Here is a 14,783-nt window from a genome sequence, read left to right as displayed (position 1 = left end):
AAAGCAAAGACATCCGATAATTAATATCTGTTTTAGGATAAAAGAAAACCATAAGTTGGGAACTCCAAACAGAAGACAACTCTTGACACAGATTTTCCGACACACAGAGGCAACTCAGGTTAAAGTCAATATTAAACTCGATTTGCAGGCTACGGAAAATGATAAGATAATAGCATTCAGACAAAAGTCAACATTATGGAGAGAATTTGTAAGGAGCATGAAGAAACAACAATTTAAACATACAATGATATACATTTCTTGTGTGTCAAGATTGCTCGAACTATGCATCGGTTCAGCTTTGACAATTGTATGTATCCTCCTAGGAGGGAACTGGTGCATTGATCATAAACATCTAAGGCAGCATAGAAAATAAAAATCGACTTACAGCAAAAGACAGGAAGAGACAGAGATGGAGAGAAAACTTGTCCTTGTCCTTGTTCTTGTCCAGATATTAAACCCCTCTAGCTCTAGGAATTAACAAAACAGAGGATAAACCAATATCCAAACTGGCTTTCAGACAAGTTAGCCGTTAATCACAATGGGATTTTCTTGAAATTCTAGCGATGGTCATCTGTCAAAGTTTCAATCAAAACAGAGGAACATCCGCCCCCTTGGTCTTCTTAAATAATCGATCATTTCCGTAGCAAACCCTTCTTGAGCTCCTTTCTCTCAGTCTCGAAAAAAACACAACTCCAGCCATGGCAGATGGAAAACAATCCATCTTCTCATCTCTTGACAATGCCAAAACCCAACTCTACCATTACAAGGCAATTGTCATTGCTGGTATGGGGTTTTTCACTGATGCTTATGACCTTTTCTGCATCACCGCTGTCACGAAACTTATAGGGCGCCTTTACTACTATGACCCTTCTACGAACAGTCCTGGTACTCTGCCTAATCAGATCAACAATGCAATAACTGGGGTTGCTTTGTTTGGAACCCTAGCAGGGCAACTCTTCTTTGGCTGGCTTGGAGATAAACTTGGTAGGAAAAAAGTTTATGGTATCACCTTAGTCACTATGGTGGGCTGTGCTCTGGCCTCTGGCCTTTCCTTTGGCTCCTCTGCTCAAGGTGTTGTTACAACTCTCTGCTTCTTTCGCTTCTGGCTCGGATTTGGGATTGGAGGGGACTATCCCCTCTCAGCTGTCATCATGTCAGAATATTCCAGCCAAAAAACCAGAGGCGGGTTCGTTGCTGCTGTGTTTGCCATGCAAGGAATTGGCATATTGGTTGCAGGAGCCGTAGCCATGCTTGTGTCCAAGGTATTCTTGCAAGCTTTCCCAGCTGATAAGTTTAATGTCAATCAAGTGCTGTCTACTCAGCCAGAAGGCGATTTTGTTTGGCGGATTGTGCTCATGTTTGGTGCTGTCCCAGCTGCTCTGACCTTTTATTGGAGATCAAAAATGCCTGAAACTGCAAGGTACACTGCCTTGGTTGAAGGAGACCATGAGAAGGCTAAAGCAGATATGGCCAAAGTGCTTGAAAAAGACATTCCTGCTGCTGCTGTCAAAGGAGATTCTGATTCCAAGGTCCTAGTTGATCCTAATTCCTCATATGGGCTGTTTTCTAGGGAGTTTCTTAGGAGGCATGGCCTCCATCTTCTTGGCACCTCCAGCACCTGGTTCTTGTTAGACATTGCCTTCTACAGCCTACAGCTCACTCAGAAAGATGTTTACCCTGCAAGTGGGCTTTTACCAAAGGCATCAACAATGAATGCAATAGAAGAAGTGTACTTGCTCTCCAAAGCAATGCTGTTAATAGCACTCGCGGCAACAGTTCCTGGTTACTGGTTTACTGTCTTCCTCATTGACAAGATTGGAAGAAAGCCAATCCAGCTTGGAGGGTTTTTACTGATGTCAATTTTCATGGCAGTTCTTGGATATAAATATGGGGTACTTAGGGGAGAGAAGTGTAAGGACCCAAATTCCACCGTCGACTTCTGCAACGGTCGCACTAACTTGTTCACCCTTCTCTTTGGCCTGACCTTGTTTTTCGCAAACTTTGGACCCAACAGCACAACTTTCATTGTGCCGGCTGAGCTTTTCCCTGCAAGGTTCCGGTCCACGTGCCACGGTATATCAGCAGCAGCAGGAAAAGCAGGGGCTATACTTGCTGCATTTGTGCTGCAGAGTTACACTCATCAACTCGAAGGCATCCGGAAGGCAATCATAGCGCTTGCTGTGGTTAATTTGCTTGGTTTCTTCTTCACTTTCTTGGTGCCAGAAACAAAGGGCAGGTCGCTTGAGGAGATTTCTGGAGAGAACAATGATCTTGGAGGCAATGGGGTCAAAGCGATTAGCAATTCAGATGACAAGGCAACAGAAGCTACCAATGTTGACAATGTCAAAGACAAAGTTGCAGAAGCTGAAATGCAAATGGTCTAGATGTTCTGATTTGATCTCATTTCAGGAAATTATGAGTGCGTTTTTGTGTTGTGTCTAATAAAATGTGTCTCCCCCATTGATGGGGTTTATAGTTACCATGTTAGAGCACATTTTTCTCCCACTCTGTCTTTATGGAAAAATAAATAAATAAATAAATTTCCCAAGTAATTACTTGTAATAAGGCCTGACCAACAGCAGCTGTGGAGTGCAGGGATGAAATAAAAGGTAATAATAAAGATGTGCTTACAATATCAAATGAAAAATAAATAAATGTGACTCTCTTCCTTTCTATTAATTAAACTTGTGCCATTATTTTCAAAGTGAAAGTGTATCTTCAAGGGCACTTCTGTCATTTCCATCAAATTATTAATCTCCTCTACCATGGTTTCCTCATCACTTTTCCCCGATCAAATATTCAACAAAGTCACACAACAGTTGGCAGTGTGGCGCCATGTCAGGTCATTTTCACACGGCTTTAGGTATGCTGCACATGGTGAAATTAGTACGTAGTAGGCAGTCCTAACACAAAAAATATATTTATCTTCGAAAACGGAATAGCGTATAATTTTGGTCCTTGTAATTTAGGCAAAGAATCACTTTGAACTCTGTAGTTTCAGTTATCACAATTTTAATCCATGCGGTTTAGCATTCAAGCTTGTAGAGCAACAAGTATAGTTCTCAAATGTCTTGTCCCACTAATGAACATTTTGTATGTTCTTATTCCCTTGTTCTGTCATCAATGGTTGCCAACCAAAAAAAAAAAAAAAAGCACGCCAGCATATATGTTCTCCTCGGCTTTCTAGCTACTATTAAGCCCACCATAAGCAGCTGCTTTTACAAGGAAGCCAAAAAGCAAAAATGGGGTGGAGAAGAAGGGACTGTGGTCACTGTCCAAAACATACACCTCAGATGGTGGCCACCTCTTTATCATCGAATCTTGTTGCTCTGGTTTTACGACATGATCATGCAACGTTCTCACGTAAACACGAGGCACTTTCTCAACCTCATCCTTCTCCTCAAAACGGGCTGTCGTTATTGCTAGGAGCGGTCCAGGCCTCAACAGCATGGCAGCTAGTGTCGAATCCTGAGAACAAAAAAAGGCTTCTAATTAACATACATGAGTTATGCTATGATTAATTTTGTGATTATGTGAAATGCCCATATGAGGGTTTGCTTTTGGCAAAATCCATGCATGAGTTATGTTATGGCTAATCGTTTACGCATGTTCGATTAACTTTTGTGATCATATAAAACTCTTGACCTGAAGATTAATCTTAGCAAAATCCTAACATATATGTATATGAGATGTATATTCGCAAGTACATCAATGATGTGAAGGATTGAATGTGATGTGATGCACATATCGATGACCATCCAATTTGCTTCAACAGCAAAGGAAAAGGACTATGCAAAAACAAAGTGCCAAGTGCCCACCAACCAGCCATCAAAAACATAGGTACAGATACATTTAAAAGGCCGTGATCAAGGGTTTGTTTATATACCTCTTGAGGACTCATTTGGTATATGATTTTTCGTTGGAATTCTTTCTTGATCATGGCGCTTGTTGGAGGTTTATTGGATCCCAATCCAAACCCTAACTCATATATGTCACCAAATTCAGATAAATCAGGCACCCCCTGTTTCACATAAACATTATATAATAATTATAATCAGAAAAATAATTGGTCCCGTCTCAATCATTGGGAGCCAGATTGAAATGTATAGTAAAGTATATCATGCTGACAAAAAAATTGCCCAAATTATTGAAGATATGATTGCTTTCTGAAAAAATAAAAAATAAAAAACTGAAATTACTAACAAAATCTAATTAATTTGCATTTGTAGTAATTTTGGATAATTAATGAGACTAAATAGTATAATTAATGTTTTCTTAAGAGATAATGCGAGGCCTAACAACTATTTTTGTCTGTGAAGACAGTTGGCAGCCATGAGCCATCTTTCTCTGCATTTCACACCATTGCCAGCATTGGGATCTTACTAACTGCAACAATCTTTACTAATTTCCAACCAATTCAAGCAGCCAAGCTGCCATGCATGGCTGCTCAAACTTATTTCCCATGTCAAATTTTCTAAGAACATGACGCAATTCAAACAAATCAGATTGAGATAAAAGGGATTAACAGTAATTACATCTTTGATATCTTGATCAGTTGAGTAGCCAAGTTTCAGCATTGTTGCTGCAACATACACTGCTAATCTGATTTTCTTTGGAAACATGAGAGTGGCATGGGTTACACTGAGCCCTCCAGCGCTGTGCCCTACCAATATTACCTGCAAAACAAGTTACTTAAGTTGATAAAACAATCCCCTAATCCATGTTTCCAAATAATTAAACAAAGGGAAAGAAAATTAATCACCAAACCAAAGCAAGACCTGTTCATTTTCAGGCAGAGCAGACAACAAGTCCAGCAGTGGCTTGTTGTAATCGTCAAAAGAAAAGACTGAATTCGCATCGGATTGGTCGATCCCGGCGCTTTTAAGATCAACGCAAGAAACCTTGTAGCCTGAATTCTCCATGAGGCATCTGATTTTGTACCAACACCAAGCCCCTCCACTTATGCCATGAACCAGCACAAAGTGATCAGTCTTCAAGTTGAAGGTTACTTGTGGTACTTCCTTCAAATTGTTATTTAGCTCCTCTACCATGGTTTCCTGCTCTCCCTTTTCCAGCATCAATGCCCTGCTTCTCTTTCCCCACACCCTCTCCTCCAAGCCCTTTAGTTTTTTTTTTTTTTTCTGCCTGCCCACTTCTCTCTCCCTCTCTCCCTCTCTCTCTCTCTATATATATATATATACATGGCTGGTGGATTTGAAATACTTTAATTAACTTGCTGCTGCAGGCATGGTTTTTTGCTTTTGTTCTAATCCATGCGCTCATTCAAACATACATGTACCTATATACATATATGGATAAAAATCACTCTTCTTTTAGGCACTCGGATTTACCATTTACATTGCTAAAAGCATCACCAGTATGTGATGTCATATTTTTGGAGCAACCAAAATCACATACCACTTGGCAACCTATGGAGTCACTTTCACCACAGCTTTTCGTGTGCTGCAGTCATATGCTAGACATGTTGAAGTAAATAATTCAGGGCAGCCGTCCTAACAAAAAGATATCTTTGGAAATGGAGTTTTTGTCACTGAATAGGAGCAGCAACAAACATTTGTTCCTCCATTACGGTTTAAAAATGATCTGTCGGTTATTTAAATTCTATTATTTTGCTAATCTGAAACACAAATTCTCTGTTATTTAATTCATGCGTTTCTGCTGGCCAACAATATCCTGGGACCTGGCTCAAAAAAAAAAAAAATTTATCTGGACTCAAATGTACCAATCGGCCAGTCGTTTTCCCCTCACGACTTTTTCTTCACATATAAAATGAAGAAAACAAACACAGACAGAGCTGGGGGAACTTTTTTCCATCTTTTCCCATCAGTCTTCTTGACCTGCACAAAGTTGTGGTGAAAAGGAAAACTTTTTTTTCCCAAGGTAAAAAAATAATTACCCTCTTGGGTGTATGGGCCTCCAGGAAGTTAGGAAATAAGGGAGTGAAAAGATTAGCTATAAAAAGGATAAAAAGGTACGTCATGATTGAGCAATTACATTAGTGTCTTCAAAGATGCATATTTCTCCTGAAAAAGATAAACGGAGCAGGTGGCAGTCATTGAGAAGTGAGCCTCTGGATGAATGATGTAAACATGTTTATAAATAAAGATGAGTAACTGCCAGCTCAGACATGCCAATTTGTACTTACAAAATACTTGATAAATTTGCTAGTTGAAAATAATGCTCAACCCAAGTGGAGGGGAAAGAAAGGACATGGGAAAAAAGAGAGTCATGGAAGCAAGCAAAGCGGAGAGATTTTAGGTGAAGGGTAGCTTTCACATACACAAAGACTTTGGAAGTTTTTGAGGGAAAAGAAAAAGTCATTTGCTTCCACTTACACTTATTCCTCCTTCTAATAATAGAGTCTTGAATTTATATTATGATAGGAGTTTGGAGTGCTTTAACATCAGATAATTGCCGTTGGTTTAAGTTAATCAATTGCATGTTACCCAAGTTGGCCAGAGCGAGTGTGTTCCACTTCTACACCCGAGTTCAAATTCCACTCCTCGTAATTTAGAATAAATTAAAGTGTAGTGCTCGGAAGTATATGTCTTTGATTTGATATGCCAGTTAATTGTCTCTTCCAAATGAGAAACTGGCAAGCACTAAAACGCCAAAACCAAACGCATCATCCCTTTTTTTTTCTTATTTGCACTTGCTAGCTAGTTGGCTGAGAAGACCAGACCACTTCCATGATTGAATGGGAAAGCGAAAATGACATAGTTACAGCCATTTGATGTTGACTTTAAATTTAACTGGGAACACGGTTTCCTGCGATATATCATATATGTGACGGACCTTCTCCATTTTCTGAAGCAATAAGTTTTCCATCATTAACATTGGCCATTGGCCTCTTAAAAATTCCTGGAGGTGATTATTTGTTGAAGCAAGAGATTTGACTTTCCGTTACTAAATATTATCTCAACTTGAAAAAACTTCTTTGTATAAATTAAAGCAATTCAAAGTCAACACCATTTTAGTTTACTTTATAAGATTCTATATGTATAAACTTGATCCTCTACCATACGCATGTGTCTTAAATAAATGATTTATATATTGCCATTACCAAAGGCATAAAGTAGATTCACTAACTGGGGAGGAAGATGTGTAAGACTGATACGAACTAATGTTTATGTTGTTAGACTGTAAATATGAACTTAGGTAATAATTTGTATCGACAATCTTAAAAATCAATGTGATGCATAAATTTACACAAGGCAGCCAAATGGCTGAGTTTTTAGCTTAAATCACGATTTGGGTAACTATAAAATTTTTGTTTGGACATTTTAGCATGCATATTTTTTACTTTTTGATCATGTGGAACATGCATCTCTTAGAGGCACCTGCTGCATGCATATGCAAAAAGCCTGTCGTTCTTTTTCGCACACAAGGTTCTTGATTAGAAAAGAAAATGGTGTTGCAGAGTTTGCCCCAATTGTTATGCGGTTGTGGATTTGGAAGATAATATTATTGCCCCCACAAAATTAAAGTTCTCTTCCAGAAAGATAAGTGGTGAGTCCACGTTTGGTTGTCTCCATGAGTGCGTGCGTGACAATGCTCTGGGATTTCCACCTCTACCAGTTGCAATGTGGGAAATGATGCAAATTCTTGTTTGTTTACAATTTGGGTCTGAATTAAAAAAAAATACTTGGGCGACATGGTGGATACTTTTCTAATAAAGAGTATATTATATAAGGGATTTTTAAAGAAATATTCCCTAAACTTATTTTTACAGTTTTAATTTATCATCTTGAAAAAAAAAATTAAGAGAAATGTCATTTTAATTTTTCAAAATTCATGATTTGTCATTTGACTTTAAATACCTCTAATTTTCCATCCATTTTAAGATTATTTTAGTCTTTCCATTTTCAAGGGGAAAAAAAAAAGAGCGAAAAAAGAGACCTCTCTCCTTTTCTCCCCCACCTGCCCCCAAAACACATCACACAGGACCCCACCTTCTCTCTGTCCACAAATCTTCAATATGCAAATGGAAAAATACCAAAAAGAAAAAAGAATAAGAAAAATGTGGAGTCTGTTTGGGTGGGCTGAGGCAATTTGTGTGTGAAGGGTAGGTGTTCCATGGTAGAGAGAGAAGGAGGAAGGGACAGAGGAAATGGATAATGGAGGAAGGGGATGTGAAGAGGGAAAGGGGAATGGATTTCAAAGTGGGCGGGGTTGGTTAGAGCCGTTGGTGGTGCATATGGGATAAGGGAAGGTGAGATTTTTTTTATTTATAATGATTTTTCTATTTTTAAAATACTCTTGAAAATGGGAAGACTAAAATACTTTTTTAAATGGATGGAAAATTGGATAGTGTTAAAGTCAGATAACAAATTATGGATTTTGAAAAATTAAAGTGACATTTCTCTTTAAAAAAAATTTTAAGGTGACAAATTGAAACTAAGGATATAATATTACACTTTAGGTCTGAATTATGGAAAATACTTGGGTACTATCATCATACCAATTTGCGATGTTACTAGGTGATATGATTGATGCTTTTCCAATCAATAGTATAGTATTAATGAAAAAATACATATGTTATATCATGAATGAATTGTAACACCACATAACAATGTCACGATCCTACAAAAGAGTTCTCTTAAATTAACCAAAACCAAGTTGTCTTTACCAATTCATTCATATTATAATGCGTGTCTACATATAAATACTCACCAAACTGAAGAAAAAACATAGCTTAGCCAAAACAGCCCAAAAGTAAAAATTAAGGGCCCATTACAACCATTTTAGTTTTAAATTTTCAATTTTATTTTTCAAAAACAGAAAACTTGTTCGATAACTAATTTCAATTTTCAAAAAGAGTGAAAACTGAGCAAAAGTTATTTGGTAACTAATTTTAGTTTTCAGTTTTATGTGAAACTTAGAAATGAAATTTTTTGGGGTAAAAATGTGAATTTGAGATCATAGAATGAAAGTGCATGTTACAAAGAGTTCATAATATTTTCGGTTAATTTTTTGAAATTATGATGATTTTTTTTCCTTTTTGTTAATTTTGGATATGTAGTTCTTGAGGCTTAGATTGGGTCCGTGGCCAAACACAAGAATCGATCAGCCGGGTCTAAGTTGGAAGGTCCCAAATACTAATTTTTGGTGATTAGAGTGCATTTCATGTGTGGTGATATAAAATTAATAAATACAATAGGAACGAAAAAATGAAAAAGAAAACTGAAAATTGAAAACAATTTTAATTTTAATTTTTTATATAGATAAGGGTGATTTTAAAAACTAAAAATGAAATCTATTACCAAACATATTTTCAATTTTCAGAAAAATGAAATTGAAATGGTGTTCATCAAACGACCCCCAACAAAATCTTTGTACAATTGATTGCATCATATCATGAATGAAACCTGAAATGTCAATACTACACTCACTGTTTTCTTAATCTAGCAGGCTATAAAGGACATTGTAGATGGTGGGCCGATGTGGCCCATGAGGAAAGTAATACATTAACCAAGCCCACATATTCTTTTTCTTGGTCAAACCAAGCTCGCATATTGAAACGGGCAATATTAGCTTCTTTATTTATTTTTGTTAGAGAAATTTGCATAAATATTAAGTAAATTTAGGTTTTATTCATCTGAATTTAAGAACAGAGAAGTAGCAAACGGTTTCTTCTAGGGTTTTATGAAAATTCTTTAAGCGAGCTCTTATTGTTTTCTTTGCCAAACACAAATGGGGTTTTGGGGAACTGAAGTGAAATATGGAAAGTCTTTTACTCATATCTTTGAGAGGAATGCTAGCAAAAGATATATTGTCTAATGCATTAATGTCATTGTCTTAAGTGTAGAGAAAATGACACAAGTCATGAGAGAAAGAGAGAAGGTTAGAGAAGGTTCTAGCATTCTATCGATTGATGGCTTGAAAGGATGGCTTCACATTTTAGTGGCAACATTGGGACGGGACTGAAAAAAAGAAGAAGATTAATTTAACTTAAATAATAATAAATAAAAAAGTCTCACAGTAAAACATGTTCTAACCCAAAAATCTATGTTCTTCTTTCTCCCATTGTTGGCCGCCGCAGCACCTCAGACTCTTTTTTATTTTTTTGTTTAAGTTAAATTAATATGTTATGCAGTAAAAGTAAAAGAAAATAGATTTTAATTTATTTATTTTAAACTTTTAATTAGATATAATATAAGTATAGGTGATCACAAGTCTCTTGGATGCCAGGAGTCTAAGAGAACGGAACATATGAAATTAAATAAAACATATGGGTCATATGTTTTGAATAAAGACTAATATAAAATTCCAAAAGAAATAGCTTGATAATAAAAATATTATGAAATAAAAGAAAAATAGAGTGGTATGAAATTAAAAAGAAAGATTTCAAAATCCTTAAGTTATAAATTCTTTTTATTTATTATAGAAATATACCACGAATTTAAATCTAGTTATCATACCCTGATATATTAATATTATTTATTTTCTTATCTTGGATTGGAAATGTTTTCCCGCTAGAAATCTTGGTTGTTCCGCTGGCATGGCAGGCAGGACCGGCATGAGGCCGGTTCAGTCATGGGTCGTGGCCCCACCCCTGGGGCGCTTAATTATTGGGTATAAGTCGAAGTTACGAAAATACCCATCGCTGGAAATCAGTTCCACGAGGCAACAAGGGATTGAAAACAAAGGTTGGGGCCGGTGGGTGGGAGGGCGTTTTGGGGAGAGAGAAATTGAGAGAGAAAGGGCGGGCAACAATTTTGAGCCATTTCCCTCTCAGCCTTTTTCTCGTTGTCCTGAACCAATCCCTTGAATCTATTTGAATTTTGAAAAAAGCTTGGGTTGCTTAAAATGCTCAAAAGCACTTAATGATTAATCACTTATCCATTTGATTTAGGGTTGCGTTGGATCTGGAGGCTCTCTCTCACCTCATCTCACCTCACCTCACCTCACTTCACCTCACTCTGTCAAAACACCAAAAGGTCAGTGAGCTCGGTCTTCTATGTTGCTCTTCACTTCTCCTTCATGCTTTTCTTTTAATAGAAATCGATTACATGCAGATTATGCTTTTCAAGACTCGCCTTTTGTTTTAATTTCTTGAATTTTCATGCTTGTGTATTTTTTTTGTTTGGTCTTCTCAAGAATTAGTAGAAGTATTTAGAAATTCTTAATTTTGGATCAGATTTATCATCTTTTTCCTGTCGGTGTATGTCAAATTATATATATTGATAATTGATCGTCATGTGATCATTATGTATTTCAATAAGAAATTGAACTAGAAATTCTTGATTTCTTCCGGAGAAAATTTCCCAAGACAATTGAATCGTGTTGCTATGTTATTGCTTTTGTTGTCACTTCCAAAGAAAACAGGGCATGGGGTTTCTGTGTTCTTTTTCTTTTCTTATCCAATTTCACTTTAATTCCTTCTGTTATTATGGTTATCAAAACCACTAATTGTTTGGTTATTGATGCCATCGAGAGTCTGGTTCTCTAAGTGGTACTGTATTACAGAAACCCATTACTTTCCTTGTTTTATTTGAGGTCTTATGTTGTGTGGTTTATGTCATTTGATGTCAGTAGATGGTTGATATGGAGAGAACAGAAATGGAGAAGTCAGATTCATGTGGGCAGGACAATACTAATAATCCAGAAAGTTCTATATGGCTGGTAGAAAATCTTGAAGGTAAGTAAATAGCTATTTTCTTGCTTATCTTGCTTCTTGTACTTTGTCTTTCTGATTATTTGTACAGATTGTTTCAGACTCTAATAATTCTGTGATGGGTTGGCCTAATAAAATGTTCAAAATGCTATTACTTACAGAGATGGGCCAGAGCATTAAGCAAATGCTAAAGCTGATCAAAGAAGATGGTGATTCTTTGCCAAAAACTGTTGAACATTATAGTCAGGGGAAGCCAGAGTTGATTGAGGAATTTTACCGGATGTATCGATCACTGGCTGGGTGCTATGTTCACTTGACAAAGGAAGCACATAAGATTATGCCATCTGTGATTCCGGTGCAGGGATTCGGAGATTCTGAATCCGGTTTTGACCATGGCTCTCCTCTTATGACTCCTGATGCAAAGCTGAGTTTGCACAAATCCGCTCATCAAGTGGTTGGTTTAGATATATCACCAAGCTCAGACGGTTCTAGCCCTGCTCTTTCTCTAAAGAATGGCACTGAATCATCTTCCTCATCATCGTCAGGATCCGAGTCAGAATCTATTAACTCCCCTGTCCGCAATTACTTGGTTCCAGCTCTGAAAGTTGATTTCGACAGCCAGGGATGGCAGCAGAAGATTATTGAGCTAGAAACTGAACTTTCAAGCGTGAAAGAGAAGCTGCAGATGAGGGAGGCTGATCTTGAACTTGAGCAAACACAGGTATTGAAGCTGCAAGAACAGATAGCTGAGTTGGAGAGTCGTGCATCAGACAGAGAAAATGAGATTGCGAGATTGATTGCAGATTTGGAAGTAACTAAAGAAAGGCTTAAGGGGTCAGACGACGAGATTGTGAAGTTGAAGCATGAACTCACACATAGACTGTCTGAAGAGGCTCATCAAATGCAATGTCAACTTCAGGTGGCTCAGGAAGATATAGCCATTTTGGAATCTCAACTTCACTGGGAGAGGAAGCATGTTTTGGAGTTGCAGGAGAATATTGTGAGGTACAATGCTGATATATTTGGCCGTGATCTTGAGGTGATGGAATTGAAGAGTACATTGCATGATGCCCAGGAACAATTTTCTCTTGAGAAAGCAGACCTGCAAGCTGATATTTCAAGTTTGACAGAGAAGCAAACCATTTTGGACACAAGACTTGAAGAAGGGAGTTTGAGAAACAAGAACTTAGAAGATGAAATAAGGCGATGCGAAACTGATAAGATGGAAATGGAAAGGATGCATGTTGCCCAAGAGATGGCTTTGCAAGATGAAATAAGTGGGCTGAAGGTAGAAGTTGCTGAGAGAAATGGACATGTGGAAGCTGTGAATAAAGACTTTGACAGGTTTAAACTTAAGTATGATATGCTAATGGCAGAGAAAGATGAGCTCAATGCTAAGGTTCACACGGTTACAGCGAATCTGAGTTCCCGTGACAATCAAATCCAGGAAATGGAGGGGCATCTGCGCCGGTTGAATGCAGAACACGAGGATATGATTGCTGGATATGAAAGTGCACGTAGACTAGTAGATGAATTGAAATTGAGAGTGGAGGAGTTGCAGAAAGAGGTGGATAGTCAGAGAGTTGCGATCTCAGATGGGGCTGAGCAGAAACGAGAGGCGATACGACAGCTTTGCTTCTCACTGGAGCACTATAGGAGTGGATACAAAGAACTTCGTCAAGCATTTCTTGGGCACAGGAGGCAAGCAGTTGCAGCTGCATAAAATCCGTTTCTTCTTCTATTAAAATGTTGTCAAAGTATGTTTTCTGAGTCTCACTTTGTCTCTTGCATGATGTGTTTGTGTTTCTTATGTTTGAACTTTTGTTCCAACTCTGAGAGACTATTAGACATTATTGTATCTTGTTTAGGGTCATGGTATGTACAATTTTATATACATATTCGGATTTGAAATAGCTTTGCTAATTAGGTGATAAACTAAGTCGTCTGCCTAGAGGGATAAATGGGAACCTCTCTCTCTGTGTCAGTTGTTGAGCTGCAGCTATACACATTCAGCTAAAGCTTCATTCATTGCAGTTACTATAATTATTCATTTACGCCCTTTTTTTTTTCCTCTCTTCCTGCATTTAGAATTGACAAGGTCATGCCTATGTGATGCTTATTACTTGAAAAACTCAGTGGCGGGTAGTTGAGGGATTCTTGATACCCACACAACCCAAAACTTTGTGTGCAATATTGCTTCATACTACAATTTACGCAAGCATGCCCTTTGTCTGCTTGACCTTTTACTTAATTAGCGAGCTCCTAAGCTATGAGGACATTTCAATGATTATGTCTACCGCGAGCCTCTATTAAATAATTGGAAAAAAAGGGGGTAAAAGTTAGAGATCTCATAGGCCAATGCCAATAGGCCATAGAATAGAATTGTCTTTGGAATTTTGAATGCTTTATAAAAGAGAAGATTAGAAAGAATGTTGTTAGTATTTCCCGTATCAAAAAAAGAAAAAAACTAAAGTAATGAGTAACCCATAAGTTGCTGAGGAATTTGGTATCACGATCACATGTGATGGACTTGGGACGCCATGTAACTTCACCACCCTGAAAAACAGTTTGGTGATACTAAATGCATCAGACGTCTTCCTACAAGCTATAAAATGCGCTATTTTTTAAAACATGTCAACAACATCGTCTTCATTCACGATTAATAATGTTGACACTTTTTTGGTTATTAACAAATTTCAAGGCTTGACAATCAATATAAAGTTTAAACTCTCGCTGCACACGGTAGTGTTCCCACTGTTTCAAAGCCCTCACAATGCATAAAATTCATGATCATATGTGCTCAATTTCTGGCGGCTTCAGTGAGTTTTTCAGAGAAAAATACTACTGGCTTCCTTTTTTGAGACCAAACAGCACCTACCCCTACTCCACATCTCAGTTCCTCTAGAAACCCTAATCTCCAACACTAATCCCCCTTGCCAAGAGGATAAGAACATCCAATATCTTAATTGGAGAGGATTCAAATGATTTTACTTCCAAGAATTCAAGAGATAATTTTCTTTTTTGAAGCTGATGATTATTGAAATAGTATGAAGTAATTCTACAAAGGTAGAGAACATGTTGTAATGTTCATATTCACCCGATCAAGGTGATTCTCAAGAGCAATTTAAAATTTAGTAATGTTTTT

At 37.4% G+C, this 14,783-nt stretch overlaps 3 protein-coding genes across 3 annotated transcripts; 2 read left to right on the top strand and 1 right to left on the bottom strand.

Annotated features, from left to right (window-relative positions):
• Positions 1-95: 95 nt before the first annotated feature.
• LOC103333143 (low affinity inorganic phosphate transporter 8-like) lies at positions 96-2,812 on the top strand. Its single transcript, XM_089052776.1, has one exon. It carries the CDS (start codon positions 699-701, stop codon positions 2,382-2,384), a length of 1,686 nt encoding a protein of 561 aa, XP_088908902.1. The 5' UTR covers positions 96-698; the 3' UTR covers positions 2,385-2,812.
• Positions 2,813-3,080: 268 nt separating this feature from the next.
• On the bottom strand, positions 3,081-5,279 carry MES17 (methyl esterase 17). Its single transcript, XM_008235938.3, has 4 exons — positions 4,779-5,279; positions 4,536-4,676; positions 3,887-4,021; positions 3,081-3,468 (listed from the first exon to the last, which is right to left on the bottom strand). Exons 1-4 carry the CDS (start codon positions 5,076-5,078, stop codon positions 3,184-3,186), a joined length of 861 nt encoding a protein of 286 aa, XP_008234160.1. The 5' UTR covers positions 5,079-5,279; the 3' UTR covers positions 3,081-3,183.
• A 5,485-nt stretch (positions 5,280-10,764) lies between these two features.
• Positions 10,765-13,692, top strand: LOC103333145 (protein NETWORKED 4A). Its single transcript, XM_008235939.2, has 3 exons — positions 10,765-10,961; positions 11,560-11,662; positions 11,800-13,692. Exons 2-3 carry the CDS (start codon positions 11,560-11,562, stop codon positions 13,359-13,361), a joined length of 1,665 nt encoding a protein of 554 aa, XP_008234161.2. The 5' UTR covers positions 10,765-10,961; the 3' UTR covers positions 13,362-13,692.
• The last annotated feature ends 1,091 nt before the right edge of the window (positions 13,693-14,783 follow it).

Source organism: Prunus mume, linkage group LG5 (genome assembly GCF_029339155.1).
Source record: "Prunus mume cultivar Tortuosa linkage group LG5, ASM2933915v1, whole genome shotgun sequence".
Classification (NCBI taxonomy): Eukaryota; Viridiplantae; Streptophyta; class Magnoliopsida; order Rosales; family Rosaceae; genus Prunus; species Prunus mume.
This window is presented reverse-complemented; position numbering and strand designations above follow the sequence as displayed.